Source organism: Patagioenas fasciata, chromosome 3 (assembly GCF_037038585.1).
Source record: "Patagioenas fasciata isolate bPatFas1 chromosome 3, bPatFas1.hap1, whole genome shotgun sequence".
Taxonomy (NCBI): Eukaryota; Metazoa; Chordata; class Aves; order Columbiformes; family Columbidae; genus Patagioenas; species Patagioenas fasciata.
This window is the reverse complement of record NC_092522.1, coordinates 115,701,003-115,720,221: the sequence shown is the minus strand read 5'-3', so window position 1 is coordinate 115,720,221 and position 19,219 is coordinate 115,701,003. Positions and strand designations below refer to the sequence as shown.

At 40.6% G+C, this 19,219-nt stretch overlaps 1 protein-coding gene across 3 annotated transcripts in view; it reads left to right on the top strand.

Annotated features, from left to right (window-relative positions):
• The window catches only part of LDAH (lipid droplet associated hydrolase), a 123,461-nt gene that overhangs the window by 18,204 nt on the left and 86,038 nt on the right, over nt 1-19,219 (top strand). For 2 of the 3 annotated variants that reach the window (XM_065834473.2, XM_071807098.1), the window contains exon 3: nt 18,593-18,727. The exons of the other annotated variant lie outside the window; for it this stretch is intronic. In XM_065834473.2, the coding sequence (XP_065690545.2) occupies nt 18,593-18,727 (135 nt within the window). The remainder of the gene's footprint in view (nt 1-18,592; nt 18,728-19,219) is intronic. 3 annotated transcript variants of the gene reach the window in all.

Sequence of the window (19,219 nt, the reverse complement as noted above, 5' to 3'; positions counted from 1 at the left end):
TTTTTAGAAAAGGAGAGAGAGGGAGGAAGCTGGCTCCAAACCATTCTTCTCCTCTGAAACCAATGGCAAAATGGGTTTCTTCACCATGAGGGTGGTGAAACAACTGGCCCAGGTTGCCCAGAGAGGTGGTGGATGCCCCATCCCTGGAGACATCCCAGGCCAGGCTGGACGGGGCTCTGAGCAACCTGATCTGGGTGAAGATGTCCCTGCTCATGGCAGGGGGTTGGCCTAGATGATCTTAAGGTCCCTTCCAACCCAAACTATTATGATTCTGTGATGATCCCCATTAAATGAGGCAGGATTCTGCCTCCTGAAGGATCACTGTGCTTGAAGGAGCTGGAATACAGAACATACAGCAGAGTTCAATCTCATTTACTTACAACAAGCTGATGTTTTTATTAATGGCAGCCTGTGAAAACTGATGATTTTAATAAAGTTTTACTATATTAGTCGAAATGTGCACTTTTTGTTCTGAAACATTTTTTCCTTGTGTGAGCAAAACCTCTGTATAGGAGTAATAAGGGGTTTACTGTGGTAATTACTGAGTAAAAAGCCCAGTTTTTTGGCAGTCCAGAATATATGTGTATACTTGTTTGGATTTCTTAATATGAATTATTTTCTATTAAAACAGATGAAATTTACTCATGAGTGTAAAATTAAATGTGTACAGTTGAAGGATCAGGTCCATGGTTTTCTGGAAATGTAGGCGTTATGGAAAGGACAGGAATTACTTTTTTTCCTCTTGTGTCATGAAGGTCTGTTTTCCCTTTTGCAGTGTTTGTTTAGTGTAAAATTAGCAGTGAAGTATAAAATCTACTACAGCAATATTTAACATTGCTTGGGTTCATTGGAAACCAGGATCCACAAAGTGTAATGGAATATTTTTTTACTGTTTTAAGAGCATCTGTCTATTTGTGTCTGTGTATTTATGAAACATTTAACTTTGTAAATAAATACAGTACAAATTTTAAAACCACCGTGCTGTTGAATTTATGAAGTTTAGCTCTTCATGACGTTTTCGTTGCAGGAGTGCATTGCAATACTTTAATTCAGGCTTTGTAATTTCTGTCACCATTACTGTAAACTAGGCAATTTTGAAGCTTAGTTCATGATTGATAATGTATAAAGTAAATAACATTTTTTGTGGTAAAGCATGTTGGACAAGTTTTATTCATTAATATACAGAAATAATGTCAGAAATAATGTTCTTTTGCCTCTGTAAAGAGTACTCCCTGTGCTTGTCATGTTTCTTGAGCTGCCTGCTTGCAGTTGGATTGCTGCTGGGTTGTTGGATCATCTTATTGTTTTACCAACTCTCATAGTGACTTGCTCATGTTTAAGGCCTACGAGGACTTAACCAGACACTTTTTTGAAGTATAAAGATTTAATCTCCTGAGGTAATGCTATGTGTCTAGAGTTGCTCATGATTTTCTGCACAACAGAAGGTGAGGATTTGGATTCTAATCTTCTCCTAGGAGTAGTTATATGTACTTAGTTCAGCAAGACTGTTGTCACTTAAAGACTACTTAAATATTTTTCAGCAGTAAAAGTAGTGCAAACAATTTGCCTGGATTATGACAGGTCTTTAATGTGTTCTCCCTTAAAGTGAGACTGCCTGTTAACTTCAAAGTCTTTGAAGTTCTGTTTTTGACTGTAATGTAGGGACTCTGAAAAGCTTTTCATACATTTTCTGGCTTTCTCTTCATCTGCTGTTTTGATATTTAAAAGTCATCACCCTCAACATTTGCATAAGAAAGGTTGTATTAAGAATCACTATATAATAATACCTTGGGCTTAAACTAATTGTATAGCCCTGAAGCTTAATTCTGCTGTATTTTGGTTTTATTGGCTCCCATTGAAACATTTTTTTAAGCTGTTAATCGTTCACCCTGCTCAGCATTCCCTGGAATGAAAAGTTTTTCAGAGATCTTCTGTTGCCACCGAGACTGAGGGGTTTGCTTAATAATAAAATAATCTATTTCCTTATTGTACAAATTGTGTAAAACATGTTTACTCCAATTCTCTTCAATTTGGTTTTAGAATGTGTTTTGATTTATACAAAAATTGTCATAAAATGTACTTGTTAGAACATAATCTGTATGTTGCAGCTGTTCATCTGCAAGAACTGCATTGGATAGTAAAACGAAGCCCTAATAATCCAAGGGGAAATGGTAGGGACCTGCTACACCATTTAGACACCCACAAGTGTGGATCAGATAGGATCTACCCAGGAGTGCCAAGGGCGCTGGTGGAGGTGATCACTGAGCCATTTTCCATTATCTATCAGCAATCTTGGCTAACTGGGGAGGTCCCAGTTGACTGGAAGTTTGCTAACATGACGCCCATCTACAAGAAGGGTTGGAAGAAGGATCCAGGGAGCTACAGACCTGTCAGTCTGACCTTGGTGCCGAGAATGGTCATGGAACAGATCATCCTCAGTGACATCATGTGGCACATATAATATAAGACAACCAAGCGATCAAACCAAATCAACATGGGTTTTTGAAAGGCAGGTCCTGCTTGAGCAACTTGTCTCCTACGACAAGGTCACCCGCTTAGTGGATGAGGGAAAGGCTGTGGATGTTGTGTACTTAGATTTCAGTAAAGCCTTTAACTCCATATCCCACAGCATTCTTCTGGAGAAACTGGCAGCTAATGGCCTGGATAGGGATACTCTTCACTGGGTAAAGAACTGACTGGGGTGCTGAGCCCAAGGAGTTGTGGTGAATGGAGCCAAATCCAGTTTGCACCCAGTCACGAGTGGTGTTCCCTAGGGCTCAGTATTGGGGCCAGTTCTGTTTAATCTCTTTATCAGTGATCTGGATGAGGGGATTCAGTGAACCCTCAGTAAATTTGCAGATGCCACCAACTTGGGTGAAAGTGTTGATCTGCTGGAGGGTAGGAAGGACATACAGAGGGATCTGAACCCGTTGGATCATTGGCTGAGGCCAGTTGTGTGAGGTTCAACAAGGCCAAGTCCTGCACTTGGGTCACAACAACCCCAGGCAGCGCTGCAGGCCTGGGGAAGAGTGCCTGGAAAGTGCCTGGCAGAGAGGGATCTGGGTGTGTTGAACATGAGCCAGCAGTGTGCCCAGGTGGCCAAAAAGGCCAATAGCATCCTGGCTTGTATCAGCATTAGCATGGCCAGCAGGACCAGGGCAGGGATCGTCCCCCTGTACTTGGCACTGGTGAGGCCCCACCTTGAATCCTGGAGTCAGTTTTGGGCCTCTCACTACAAGAAAGACCTTGAGGTGCTGGAGAGAGTTCAGAGAAGGGCAGCAAAGCTGTTGAGGGGTCTGGAGCACAAGTCTGATGAGGAGCAGCTCAGAGAACTGAGGCTGTTCAGCCTGGAGAAAAGGAGGCTGAGGGGAGACCTTATCACTGTCTGCAACTGCCTGAAAGGAGGTTGTAGCATGGAGGGGGTTGATCTCTTCTCCCAAGTAACAAGTGACAGTACAAGAGGAAATGGCGTCAAGTTACACCAGGAGAGGTTTAGATTGGATATGATGAAAAGTTTCTTCCTGGAAAGGGTTGTCAGGCAATGGAACAGGCTGCCCAGGGAAGTGGTGGAGTCACCATTCCAGGAGGGGTTTAAAAGATGTATAGATGAGGTTCTTGGGGACATGGTTTAGTGCCAGAGTTAGGTTATGGTTGAATTAGGTGATTTTAAGGGTCCCTTCCAACCGAAATGATTCTGTGATTCTGTGACTCATATCAGCAGAATAGGTTGCTGTATGTAGTTTCTAGCAATCTTGGTGAGAATGTAATCAAGAATCGTACATATGAATCTTGGTACTTAATGTGTAATGAAACCAATAAAAAAGAAGATAGATCAGAAGTGTTCATGTGAAGTAAAACCCGATTTTGGTACAGACAACACCGAATTACTCAAGGAAGGTCTTTCCATATCTGTTGTGCTCACAGTCACTGATTGAGCTTCAGCAACAACTCTGAACAAAGGCAAGAACCTGTTCTATCTGAATGTGTTAGGCAGTAAAAACTGCTTTTTTCATTTTTCTTGTTTTGTGATTTGTTATTTGTTTTTTGTTTTTTGTGGGGTTTTTTGGGGTTTGTTTTTTTTTGGATATAAGAGCGCCAGATCATCAGCAGTAGGAAAAAATGTTTGTCCAGCCTCCCCTCATCTTTTCCTCTGCCGTTTTGTCACTGTGAGCCTGGTTATGGGAGCTGCCCTGTGGGGCTTTGGTTTGGCATGGTGTTTGGTGGTTTTATGTTTGGGTTTTGTTGTTTGTTTTTTGTTTGTTTGGTTGGTTTGGTTTTGTGTTTTGTTTGTTTGTTCGTTTTTGTTTTGTGTGTGGATTTTTTTGTTGTTGTTGGTTTGGTTTGGTTTTTGGGTTTTTTGTTTTGAGGGTCAGGCTAGGTCCATGTCACCTAATTCAGAAAGAGACTCTAAGGCTCAATTTCATCCAACCTAATATTAACCACCTAATTAAAATGCTGAAGTAAGGAGCCTCAATTCCTAGGTACTTTGTGTAACCTGTAGCTAGGGATGGGCACTGCTGTGAACATTTCTGCCTGCTGAGGGATTAGGTTGCCCTGAGATGTTGTGAAGTCTCCAGCTGTGGGGACAATCAAAGCTTGTCTGGGTGCAGCCCTGGGCAACCTGCTCGAGCTGACTCTGTGTGGGCAGGGGCTGTGCTGGGAGATCTCAGATGATCCCTTCTGACCTCAGTGATCCTGCCAGTGTGACCCAGGGACTGGACATCCAGGCTCCTTGTCCAGGTGTGGATTCTGACCTGGATTGATTCTGGAGTACCCTCAAAAAATAGTAAACATAAGTATATGGATTACCTTAGATAAATATTTGAGAATTAGCCACTATTTCAAGATCTGTAATTTGAGTTACCATCTCCTTACCATCACAGCCATACTGCATGGCAAGTGCCTTGACAATGAAATTTGGTCTGTTGGGCGTTAGGAACCAAATAGAGTTAAAAATTGGTGAGGAATGAATTATATTACTTAAACATAGTATGGAAAGAGTATGCCAGAAGAGGGAGCTGTTTTAAAGAGCACCAAAAAATATAGTGGTTTTTTTGGAAAGCTTGTTGCTGTAATAGCCATGTATATGTATACCATGTACTAGCAGGTTTCACATCTGTATGCGTAGGTAAACACTGACTGTTCCTCTACTGTATGCATAGCACAAAAAACCCAGTAGTTTTATAACACCATTCATGTGACAGTGATTGGTTGGTCAGGTTGATTGTTTGGCATCATAAAAATGCCTTTTACATGCATTAAAATGAGTGAAATAAGGGAAGTCCACTTAAATATTGTAGAAGATATAAGATCTGGACTGCTGGGACTTCTGTTCCCTGCCTTTCCACTGGATTGCTTTTCAGCAGATGCACAGTCATCCTCACAAAGTTTGTACCAAACAACCAAACAAACCTTCGTTCACATTTGCAAAATGTATATAATCACCCGAGTCTCTAAACTAGCATTCAGTTACAATCAGCAGTAAATCAACAATAAAAGCCTAGCTGCCTAGAGTGAGACAACAAACACTTCCCCTCCTGAAACGTTTAAATCATTGACCAACTCCATGGGCAGCTCCACTCTTACTGATGGTGTGAAATTCTGACACCAGGACGTATATCATCATCTGATTGTACAGCAGTAAATACCCAAAGGATATTGCTGAAAATAACTCATCATATTCAGGTACTTCACATCTTTATTAAAGGAAGCACTCATTTAACTTTGGATTTTGGTGGTTTGAATTAAGTAGTCCTTTTAGATGCAATGAGAATTTTTAGATTAAAGTCATAGAGTATAATGGCTACATAGGCTACATAGGACTCCTGTTTACACACTAACTTGCACTTTGTTTTTCTTAATCCTGTATCAGATATTTTTGATGACCTGAAGCTGAAAAGTTGTTTTTTTCTGTGGATGTGTGTTTTCCATCGTACTGACACTGTGCTTAATATGTTTATCTTCACTTACATCTACTAGTGTAAGATACAAGAAGTTGCACAGGTTCTAATAGCTGTGTTTATTCTGACCACACGTAGAGCAGTGCTGCTGTGTCCCTCCTCAGCTGAAGCAATAGAGCAGAGAAGAAGGGAAAGGTAGGTGTTCATAAATGAAGGTGATGCTATTTAACACACCTGGGAATCAACTTAAGAACCTTGTTTAGTTGGAGTCTTGGCTCCCTTGACAAGGCATGTGGAGGATTACACAGCTCAGAAATGGCTTCAAGTCCAGCTGGCACAGTTGAGTGACAGGCAGATAATCAGCAGGAACCAAAAAAGTCCCAATTTTGCATCTAAAATTCTTTCCTGACGTAGATGTTTACATCCAAACAGCAGAGCAGGATCCCCTCTCTGTCTGTACACAGAAACTCTATTTATTTATTTAAGAAAGGTTCCTGTTTTAGGTGTGAGCTTAGCATCAACATTCATCAGTTCTGTGGTATTTGTAGTGCTTGAAAATAACCGTGAAGATACTACACTTGAGCAGAGTATTCACTGTAGGACATCTTGCCTGCCTGCGAGTTACCCAGGGGAGAACGGCAGTGACCCTGCAGCCCTTCTGTGGAGAGAGGAAGAGAAACGCTTTGCTCTTTTATCAGGACTTTTCCTGCACAGCTGCAGCACAGAACTTTGGAAGCAACCGCTTGATGCTATGAATGTGTTACCTGCCTGCAGGGCTGCTCTTCAGACCGGCTCTGGAAAAGCTAGCTGGTGTTCCTGAAGTTTTCAAGAGCATCTTTCCCTGTATCCCACCTGTCTGTGTTATGACCTTATGTGATCAACGTCGCATGATCAGAGTCTTCCTGGAAAGTCTTCACTTTTCTACATTCCCTGCTTTTTAGCTGGTGAAACTTAACTAATTGAACCTGTTTGGATTTGGGCAGCCTGTAAGGAGACTGGGTGTCAGGACTGGGCTATTCATAGAGTGCTTACCTCCAGGTAGCTTTTAGAACCATCAAATCAGGTATAAAGCAGATGTTACTAAGTCTAAAGTAGTGTGGAAGTTAGAAACTGTTTGTGGAGAGTACAGTAAGACCCACCAGGCACTGGAAATCTAAGAGCTTAGTGCTTGGAGCACTTAGAAAACTTCCTAAGGCCATTATTTCACAATCCAAGATGTTTGTCAACAATACTGGCATAAGGTATTTCTGTTCCCACCACACTGTGCCACTCCACGCCTCGGTTATGCCAGAACAATAGTTTGAGAGACCATGCTGTGAATTAAATAAATGCATACATTTATTTCTGGGGTCTTTTTAAAGCTGGCAGAGTTTTCCCTGGTTGGGTTCACAGCGTGGCCCCACAGAGCTGTGCCAGTGTAATTCAGGGGCTTGCGAGCCATGGCAGGGGGGTGGGAATGATGGACGAGAGAGAAGGTGGGAGTTCCTTCAGCTGGACTTACTGCAGAACTTTGTCATTAAATTAGGGTGTCAGTCCAGAACACAGAGTGCATATATGTGGGTTCACACGCTCAGTCTCGAGCCTTCTCTGGAAGACACTGCTGCCCCAGGTGGTCATGATTCCCTGAGAACGATGCTTCTCCCTCGAGGCTTCTGCCTTTGTTTACACTGCAGCTCCAGATGAAGCTGCCAGTTCTTTGCATTTGACCCTGAGTTCTCGGACTTTGAAATGATGAATTTGTATTTTACGTTGTTTTGATTTTTTTTTTTTTTTTCTGAATTAAAAAATTGCCAGTGGGAAGGAGCTTTCCTACTCCCAGTAACTGGTATCCATGATGCAAAAGCAATCAATGTGAACAGACTACACTGTAGAGTTCAAAGTTAGTGCAGCGTAGCAATTCAGGTTAAAGAGTCTACAATAGCACAAGATGATATGTTGTCCCGTTTCCCTATGATGACCAGTGGTCTTATAAGTGGATAAAGCAGTAAGAGCAGAGCTTTCTGTTTCAGTGAGACATAAACACAGCAGAACACTTTTGATTCACATGCTTGCATGGGATATGTATTATACATGACTATGCTTTTTAAATTTGCATTTGCACAGAAGTAAAAGCACACCAAAAAAAGGGAAAAAACCCAACAAAACACAAAAACCCTATCTTCCTGATACTTCCAAAGCTTCTTCCAGCTTTTCTCTCCACTTCATTATCTCTAGCATGAATATTCATGCCTTAATTATGAGATCAGTCTCATTTTCAACTGTCCATGTATTTTCTCAGATGGCAATGCACATAAGGTGCTGTTAACTGGTGGAGTTCTCAGTGGTTACTAATGCTTTAATTTTCATGCATAGATTATTTGGTCCATTTATTCCTCATTCATAAAATGGAAATAAATCTCCCTTAGGCAAGTTCTTGAGCACTTATCAACGGGGTGTGCTGTCTCAACTCAGGCCAAGGTTCTTTGAGGGCCTTCCTGTGAAATATTATTCTTGGGGGATAACACGAATTTGTCCGTACTTATTTGATTTCTATTTTTAACCCCCATAAAGCTTTGAGTACGTTGGTCAATTTTCCCCATTTTTTTTCTGAGAGGTAGAGGTCTCAAAATGATACCAAATAAATAGCAGTTTGGCTAGAAGGCGTGCACACTGATAGAGTACACCCTGAAGGAAAGGTGTATTTTCTATCCTGTATTATATATTAGAAAATTCAGCTCTTAGGACACTACTCTCCATTATTTTACTGCTTATGGGCTGTTTGTTTGTGACTAATATTTTAAAATAGTTGACAGTTGTGCTTTGTTTACTGGGTCAGCCCACCAGCTTCCATTGTCTTCAGAGAAGAAAAAAATCTTTCATTAAAAAGAAAAACTTCCTCCTGCAAAGAGGAGCCTGTATGTCAGATCTAGGCTTGAAATATGCCACTTTTGTTGGATTTCCCAGTGCTCCAGAAGTACCTCCGATGGGGGCTTGGCACATTGGAGCTTGTTAAGTTTGAGGAGGCAGAGTAATGACAGGATGGTTGAACGTCCAACTGTGCTTGACAGTGTTTCCCTCCACTAAATCTGGGTGGCAGATGTGACTTGCTGAAGTGACTTACTGAAATTTCTCAATTGTCGGCCGTCTCTCGGTGTCCTGTCCCCGCTGCCGGGGCTCATTTCCAGCGCGGATCCTCCCTGCCCGGCCGTGGCAGCGTGTTCGGGGAGGAGGCGATTCCTCTCCCACAGCCCTCACTTGGCCGGAGTTATGGAAAAGTTGTGTTCTAGGTTATTTTGCTTGATTTGACCATTTAACAAAGGATCTGTTTCTCTTCATATGGTGTCTGAGGTGGAAGGGAAGAAGAAATTAGCTACTGAACAACCTACTTATGAAGGAAATCCAGTGTTTCTATGTGCATCGTGTACAAATAACACAATTAAAATGTTTAAAGCTACAGAACCAGTGTATAATGGAATTCTTCCTTTCTGGCAGCTACTGCCTGAAATACCTGAGCTGGTATGGATTTGCCTTGATATTAAATAATTTGACCTAGTTAACACTGAAATAATAAAGAATAAATACTTCCTTTCATATTCTAGTTAACACACGGCCTTGTTTCTAACCCAATGGTAACTCCTATGGAACACTGAACCTATATTAGAAATATATTTGACCCATTATGTTCAATGTCTATGGAAAACTGTAGAGCCAAAAATTCAGTAAGTCATAGCTCTTGCTCTCCTTTTCCTGTTATGGGCATGATGGAAGATTTTGATCATTGTCCTGATTTCCATTTTTGAAAAAGAATCCTCAGTTATTCTTGATGGATTTAGAGATTCCCATAAGAATAAATAAATAAATACATAAATATATAATAATACATACTTAAAATACTGCCTTCCACCTTTAAGCTTTAGACATTTTATATCTTATATTGAAGCCTTCTCTGAAGAGGCAGAAGCTCTTCACAGTAGGTCTTAAATGGCTGAACATTTGTGCTTGTGGAGTGACTTGTGTTTATGAATGAGGAAAGTGTTCACTTGAATGAAGAGTTTAAGTTGAAGTCTTCATGGAGCACCTACTCCGGACCAGGACTCATAGCCTCACTACAGAGCCTTTTTTATCTATTAGACATACAGTGGTGTCAGTGCAAGGTTTTTTTTTCCTAGTGCTGTGTGGATTGGTAAATCTTGGTTTATCCATATGCAGGACAGTTTGTGCTTTTATCTTGTGTTTCTGAAGACTGATAATAAATGCAAATGCAAAAATAGTTTGCAAAATCACCTTGGACTGTTTGTTTCAAGTATTACGTTCCCTTGACAGACTTGACGCACAAACATTGCAGAAACACATTTTCAGTCTTTTTTTCTGAAATGAGCTGTCTTCATGTTCCCTGTTGTTTTATTTCCCCATCTGTTATTTTGTTCTAAAAACTTAAAAACAAAAACAAACCCAAAAAGCTAATAACCCCAAATCCCCCAAACCTATGCTTTTATTTCTCGTCATTCTCACCAATGGTACAGCATAGAAAAATCTGTGATACAGATTTGAAAATGTACTTTCTGGTGCCTCTTGAATGTATTGTTTGCCTTCTCCTTGTATATTATTCAAAACTGATCAAATCTCCGGACCTGTTTATCTGCACAAAACAAATAATCTGCGGTTATCATGGTTTTGAATTGTTTATTATTTTTTTTTGTCTTTTTCCTGCTGATGTTGTCCCGTCAGGGTTGTTGTTATTCAGATCTGTTTCATATGCTTTCTTGTGAACCCATTTGACACCGAGTCTGATGTTCCTCTCGCGCACCCTTCCTTTGTTCGCCCCTTTTCTTTCCGAAGGAGGTTGGTTTGCTGCTGCTCCAATTCTGCCTCAGCCCCTGAAGCTGACGGAAAAATTCCTGCTGGGAATTCTGGACCCGGTGCCAAGCTCAGCGCAGCCTCTGCCAGCATCGCTTGTAGTACGGGTTGGAGCTGAGAGACAAAACTCGTCTGGGGTGTTAGGAGTAGTTAAATCTGCCTTCATCTACATAAGCAGATGCTTAAGAGACTCTGTATGTGTAGGTGTGTACCAGGAAATGCAATTAGTTGTGTAAATTATTCACATGCTGTGGAGAAAATGGGTCAAAGTTATTTAATTGTAATCCTGGTTTCTACCTTTAAAAAATGTAGTGAAAAAAACACTATTCCATAATAGACTCTGTCTTAGTTCCCTTCTATGAACCATTAGTTTACAGGTAAATTAAAAATCAAGGCTTTTTTGTATTTATGTCCTTGTCTTACTTGGTTGAGACATTAAAGATAACCGTTGAAATAGATTTATGGACTTTATAACCCTTTCAATATCACTTAATCACGAAGTTCAGTAGGTTTGCAGTGGGCAAAATCAGGATTTCAGACGTTGTATCAGAATGGTGTTAATAATCATTTACATGAGAAGAGAGGCACGTGCTGTCCTGTCACAATTTCTAGCTGGGAATTTTTCTTCACAGGCTTCAGGCTCGATTGTCTCTTCGGCCAAACTGTCTGTGTTGGGTTAATTTAGGTCTATCAGGCTCCACATGAGATTTCTTTAGAGGTAAATGAACCCACATTTGTCCTAAAGGTAGAGCGTTGTTAGAGAACAGCAGGCAAGCTTATTTGCTTTGCAAAATGCTTGTAAAGAATGTGTATTATAAAATCCTATGTATAAGTTTTATAGCTGTGTCAAGGTAAAAGCTGTGTGTGTGTATATACACATATATAGGAAAAAAATGTGAAATGTTCTCGAAAAACCTTTGCAATAAACTGTGTTACAGGCACCTGGCTGAATCCTTCTGAGATTCCCTATTTTCACAACCCAAGGAAATATATTAAGGTGCTTTCCAGCCAAATTCATGATTCCAGAGTTAGGGGGGATCAAACAGCATTCTCACATGTGTTTCTGCACAAGATCCTTGTAATTGTGTTGCTCTTTGGCTGATGCTGCTCCCCTGGTGTATGGGCTATAAATGGAATATAGCACAAAGGATTCCAGTCCCCTGGATGTGCAAACAGGTGAAAGTTTAATTGACGTGGCTTTATGATGATCGTTCAAACTTTATTTAACCTGTTTTATCTGAAATCCATTAACCTTGCTTGTGGCAAAAATCTGTGTGTTTCCTTTTAAGACCGGAACATCAGCCGATTCCTGCAGTTTTCTCCCAAGTGTGAGAACATCACTGTGTTTTTTACACACTCCATTTAAATCCTTCTGACATCTGCGTGGGCTGCTTTCCATTCATTAACATAGGGGAGTTGCATCTTCTTCCATGGTGGCTGGTCAGGCGCCAAAGGCCGATTAAGTTTCCTTGAGCGAGGAACTTGTCATTGGGACTCTTGGAGCTGGAGCCTTGGCAGCTCTGAGAAGAGGCCATGAGGATCCTTGCCACAGAAACAATTTTTGTGTGGTCCTGCTGTGCACCCTTGGATTTCAAATTTGATTTATGGCTGCTCATTAAGAAAAGAAAAAAAAAAAGTCTTCATTTGCTTTTGTTGCAAGAGATGATCGTGTAAATACTGCAGCATACATAATTCTGAAACAGTGGATTATTTCTAAAATTAAACTCATGGTAATTGCTGGTGTATTTTCCAGTTCCTTAAAGTTCTCTGTAAACCCACTCTTGGCTTTGTATTTCCCTTCTTCTATTCATGTAGCTGCCCTTATTCTTTTTGGTCCTGCTGAGGTCCCAGAGCAGGCAGAAAGCAACTTGCTGGAGAAGTGCATAGAATCATAGAATCGTTTTGGTCTCCACATGAAACAGCAGAGCTGAGCAGCATGGTCAGAATTCTGGAGACACGACTGAAAACACCAGGGAACCTCTCACAGGACAGTGCACAGAACCCAAAGGTTTGGTTCAAAACAAGTTGCAAGGAACCCCATTGCAGTTTGGGGTGGTTTAGCTGCACATAAATTTCTTCTACACTTCCCATGACTCTTGGTATTTACTGTAGGCTGCTTAAATAAATCCTTTTAATTTAGATCTCCCTTCCAGAACTGCTAAGAATTATTTTCATTTTTTGTTTTAGTCTCAATTTCACTTGAGTCTCAGTTTCATTTCTCTGTTTAGTTCATAGGCTTTTCCTGTGTGTTTTAGTGTGTGTGTCTTTGTTGCTAACCTGAAACATTTTGCTGTTGTGGTTTACGTTGTAAGTAAAGCCAGTAGGTCTGGGAATTATTTTTGCACAGGGTTATGCGATGCTAGTGCTCTCTCAATTATAGTTTACATTTTACATTAATATTTTCCATTGCAGAATAATTAAAAATGCTTGACAACTTGTAAGCTACAAAAGCTGTCCTTGCTTGTGGGGAGTTATCTGTGCTCTGTGACTTTTAAAATGAGCATTAAATGTTAGCGTTTTGCGTTCCGAATTAAGCAGTTTGATTGAATTACATGGATGGCACACTGTATCTGACTTCAAACTTCCCGAATCTGAGTAACTTCTTTTTCGGAAGTGTAGCATCTCAAATACGTATTTCATTTTGAGACAGGCCAAGTTCGACTTCATGACACTTTGCATAGGAAATCATGTGAAACCAGGGTAAAAGTTATTCTTTGTCAGCCATGTCCTGGGACAGATATGTAGTTTGTACATTGTTCTTTTTGCACTACTAGCTGTCTTCATAAGAAGCAAGTATTTGGTATTTAAATTTTTGATTTGCTGGAAAAAGCATTTTAAAAAGTGTTTGAAAGTGAAAGTGTAAAGGGTTTTAATTGCAGGGTGACAATCAAACCCTGGCAGATGTATTGTTAACCTACTCTCCTCCCCCTTCCCCTGTTTGCCCCTTCCTCTCCCCCCTTCCCACTCAGGACAGGTGATCGGGAGGGAAAGAAGGACAGAGAGAATAGAGTTGGAAAAGTTAAAAATGTTTTACTAATGCTACTAATAAGAATAGAAAAAATAATACAAAATATACAAAACCAATCTTGAAAGTCTCAGCAACTGCAGAGCTGGCACCCGAAGTCCTGGATTGGACTCTGCAGCCAACCGGAGCTGGATTCAGTCTGTCACTAGGCCTCAGTTCGCAGGGGCGACCAGCAAGGTCCTCTCCTAATGTTGACCATAAGCAAAAGGGAAAAGAAGGCAAAAGGGACGAGATCATCGTGATCTCCCACTTTTATATGAAGTATTCACGTGAATGGAATGTTATACACAGTTGGTCAGTTTCTTGGTCACCTGTCTCTCATTACCCCTCTCACGAGATGTCCATCCATGCTTATCAATAACTTCGCATTCCATTGCTGTGTTTACCTGATTCTCCAGGAAAATGCAGCTAATATGAAGGGTTTAGCTGACAGGCAAATTCACTAAAAGAGAAACTTGGTTTTTAACAAAACCAGGGCAGAAAGGCATGCAAAAGCATGTTTATAAGTAAGTTTCATGTTTTTAACTATGTGGGTGAATATAGAGTAGTGGTTCCTGTTTGTGAAAGCCTGTATCTGCAGTAGATATATGTGGAGAATATTTGCCTCCTAATATAGCTCAGAGTCACATCCTTGCACATTCAGTCACTCTCTACTGTTTTGCTTTAGCAGTGGGTGGAATGGATCGGAAAACAAAGACGTGGATTCCCATCTTCAGGTTAAAAATGGAAAAACTTTTGGCTTAATGTAGAGTAGCTGGACGAAATGTGTGTATTATGGAGAAGAACGGAGGCGGTTGGAGTCCTTTAATTATTGCAACTTATGGGCACACCAAATAAAGTGACCCCCCTGTGTTCTAATTCATGGTGCAAATTGTCCCTTTGACACACTCATCCCATGAAATGCTTAGAAAACTTCTGCAAATTAAGCTAATATACAATGTATTGTAGATTTGTGTCTTTTTCTATTACTGTCACCATTTACAGCTGTTGTTTAAAAGATGAAATGAAGCAACTGCTTAAGATGTTCTTCTCAGTTCAGATCTACTACTTGAGATGTGCTGGATGCAGGAATGATTCAGGTGCCCTGAGGTGTCTGAGGATTGATGTGTCATTCATAACTGGAGTAACTTTCAAACATGGCGCTTAACTTTGCATTTACTTCTGGCTTCCATTTTTTGACACTTGGTTACTGAGTTAAACAGCATAGACAGTTTTGGTTTGATGCACTGGGAAATCCTTAAAATGTACAAATGAGCACTGCATAGCCTGGGTGCCTTTGTGGTGGTCCTGGTGGTTCTTGTTTCTATTACATAAAATAGTCTGATTGAACAATATTTCAACTGCAGTAGATGAGCACAGAATGTTGTTGTTCATGGACTGCTGTGCATATTAAACCCTAGTTATTTCCATTAACTGTTACTCTAACTTTGTTGTGTGAAAAAAAAGTCTTTATCTCTTCAGGATTTTTATTTGCTTCCCCTAAATGCATTTTGACAGATAGCAGCTAAAGTAAAAACATATAAAATGACTGAAGTTGCAGAGATGTGAGTTTGAACTATATTAGAGGATAAACATTTTCCACTTATAAATATTGTAGATGCAAGCTTTTAAGAGCAGGGACTATTAATCTGCATTTGCTTAAGTCAGTGCAAATCTGGAATAACTGCATTGAAACTGGAAGCTCAATAAAGAATAAATTTATACCTGCTTTACACATAGTGATTTATCTATAAAAATCTTTGCTGTTAAAATCTTTGTTCATTCTCCTTTCTGTTTGTTCCAGCGCTTCTCGTTCAAACCCCTTCAAGGCATTTTAAAGTAGAATATCAGTAGCAGTTCTAACAGCTGACCCCTCAGAATGTCTTTTACCACAAGCAGATGCTTATGAGGAGTGGGAAAATGGGTTTCCTTCGCATTAATGGAACTTCTCTTTTACCTCCCTAAAATAAAAATCCCATTTATCACAGGATAAGAATCCCCTTTCCTTCAAATAAAATACCAGAGTGCCTTGAGCTTTGCATCGTGCTTGATGCAAAGCCTCACTATTAGTAGGCAGAATATTTACATGTGAGGTTCATCTGGCTGATGATGGGAAATAGCGCCAAAATGTCTGAGACAGCTCTTGCTATTTCTCTCCCTTTCCTAATTTTGAATTACTAAAGGAGGGAAAAATTTAAAGAAAAAGGGCTGATTTTGAGATTAATTTTGTGATTCCTTGATCTCAGAGTACCTAATTGCGTTAAATTCCAGGACGAAGCATAGTGCCAAAACATCACGATCATCTGTACTAGAAAAGACACTTTTTTTGGATTGCTGCTACTTTCATCTTCAGCCTTCCTGAAAGACACATTTCCTCCATGCAGCATCAATCCAAGGAGCTTGACAGATGACGTCTAGATTTAATTTTATTGTCTCCGGGGCCCTCAATATTATTTTTGCCGTATGAAAGTGTGGCGCAATTGTGTGACCCTTGTGAATTTTAAATTGTTTATTTTCTGGAAATCAGTTTGCGAAAATTGGATCATGCATTCTAGATTTTATATAAGCAACAGCTTATATATATATAAATGTCAGGCTTACAAAGGGATGCTTAAAAACTTTTAATAACTGATATCGTGGGGTATGGGATTTGCTGGGGTTTGTTTGGTTTGGCTTTTTGATTGTTTTGGTTTTTTATTTTGTTTTGTTTTCCAAATCTGTGCACACCAGTAAAAATACTGTTGTAATTTTTTTAAGGTTTAAAACCATCAGAGACACTTTTTACACATCAGTGAGGGATGAAGCATGTGTGATGTATTACCTGGAGCAGAAGGCTTCCCTACTCTGCCCATCTCTCATCACTGGTGTGAGCAGCAGCATCAGCTCCTGCACCAGGGGTTGCCTGTGCTGGGCAGGTTAGGGTCCAGGAGCCCTGGCCGGGGGAATGAATGTCTCTGGGGAGAGCAAGGAACCGAGTTTTTATCTCCACACACCATTTCTACAGCTACTAATTAGCTCTGATTCTTCTCTGTCACTATCACTACTTACATGGCTCAGGCTGTATTACACTCAGGCTGATATAAAGGAGTTTACACAATTTTAGTGAGTTGTTTTTACTGTGTCCAGTTCTGGGCTCCCCAGTTTAAAAAGGACAAGGAATTACTGGAGAGAGTTCAGTGGAGGACTATGAAGATGATGAGGGGCCTGGAGCATCTTTCTTATGAGGAGACACTGAGAGAGCTGGGTCTGTTCAGCCTGGAGAGGAGAAGCTGAGAGGGAATCTCATCAACGTTTATAAATATCTCAAGGGTGGGTGTCAAGAGAATGGACCAGACTCCTTTCAGTGGTGCCCAACAATAGGATGAGGGGCAACGGGCACAGACTGAAGCACAGGAGGTTCCGTCTGAATAAGAGAAGAAACTTCTTTCCTTTGAGGTGCCGGAGCCCTGGAACAGGCTGCCCAGAGAGGCTGTGGAGTCTCCTTCTCTGGAGACATTGAAACCCACCTGGACACATTCCTGTGTGATCTGCTCTGGTGAACCTGCTTTAGCAGGTGGGTTGGACTGGATGATCTCCAGAGGTCCCTTCCAACCCTGATCATTCTGTGACACTGTGATTCTGGATTTGGTTTCTGTTTTGTTTTGTTGTCCTCTCATTCCCTTTCGGGGAACATTTGTGTTATTTTGGGATGCCTTTGTCTCTAAAAGTGAATGCCTTTTTACACATCACTGCTCTTGCCACCCTTTGCTCTTGATGATACACAAACTAAGAATTGCCAAGTATGTGAGTGAGGGACATGTAACTGAGTGATTCTGATCACGATGGTGGGCTTTCCTGGTGTATAAATTTTAATAAGGAATCAGTGGAACTACCCTGGAAAATTAATAAATAAGTAGAGATGAATTGTATGGTTTTCTGTCTGTGTGGAATTTTTATGCGTCCTAACAAAATCTCCTTCATCTTCATATGGATTTACTCTGCAACTGAAGTCCCTTGACACTCTCACTTCTGATACCCAAAAGAAAGAAAACAAGGAGTAACAGAGATTAGAGTTTTGGTTGGAAATCCTGAAATCCCTACCAGATATATATTTTTCTCTTTGGGACAGTATCTCAGTCTCTACTTCAGCAGTGGTGCCTGACTATCAGTGTTGTCACTGTTAATCAGTGGATTTCAAGTAAGCCAGATTAGTGCAGACACCAGCCTCTTTTGAGAAGGTCTTTCTAAAGGTGATGGGATGCAGGAGAAACAGGAGATTCTCCTCTGGTTCTAGAGCACAAGGGTTGAAAAACAAAGAAACGTGGAAGAGGACAGAGAGAATATGACATTGCATGCAGAAAAAAAATCAGTCCAATGAGTTTAAAATAAAATAATCCTCTGTTTTAGGGTCAGTACAAACCTTTGTATTGTCAGGATACCACATACCTATTTTGAAGTGGTAATACTGAGATATTCTGGTGGGCAGACGTCTGGATCAAGTGATATTCACTGTAGTCTTTGTGATATTTTTGTAAGATCTGGGGGCTGCTTTGCCCAGTGTTCCCGTATCTGTAACTTAACGGCATAGATGAGCAAGCTGGTTGACGTCTGATGGAAAAGATTTTCTCCTGTGTTGGGCCTCAATTTTAGATTCTGCAGTGTAAAAGTAATTCTTTAAAATGCTTCTCATGGGTGCCTTTGATCAGTGGAATTAAACCAGTTCAGTGGTGTAGCACCTGCACTTGGGAAAATAAAGACTGGAAATGTGCTAGAGAAAATAAACTAACAAATTGCTGTATGATGCCATTTGGAACAGATTGCTTACTGCTGGAAGGTTAATATTGACTGTGCTTGTATGTTTTGTTTTTGGCAGGTAACCCTGGACTGGCAGGTTATTACAGGACCTTTATCCAGGCCTTATATTGTGGGCTGAATCAGCAGTATCCCGTGTGGGTTGTGAGCCATGCCGGACATTGTAAGCCTCCTAGTGGGATGGAAATGATAGAAGGTACAATACTGTAATTGTACATACAAATATTTGTACCCCCTCTGATTTCAGTAGCAGAACTTGCACCTGAATGTAGCAAAAGAAATGTGGTTCGTCTGATACAAACTCAAGGGAAGGCACAAAGTGGCTAGAAAGCTTAATGTTTAGCCATTTTATGACAATGTAGGTTGTCTGGAGTGGGAGAGATTTGGGGTAATTCTCCCTCATCCTTATGACGCAAAAGAAATGAGAAGCAACTTCTAAATATTAGAAGCTAATTCACTTTCTCTTATTTATTTCCAAACATGTAATTTTCATTAGCTGACTATAAAGGTGTGATCCAATTACTAAACTTGAGCATCTTTGCAATTTCCCAGGTGACTGATTGAAAAGAACAGGGTGTCAGGGACCCACTGTTGATGTTCTTCTCCTGAATCCCACAGGAGATCTTAATTGATGTTTTGTGGCATTACTGCAAAAAATCCCAGAACTCCAAGGACCAACAGAAGCACA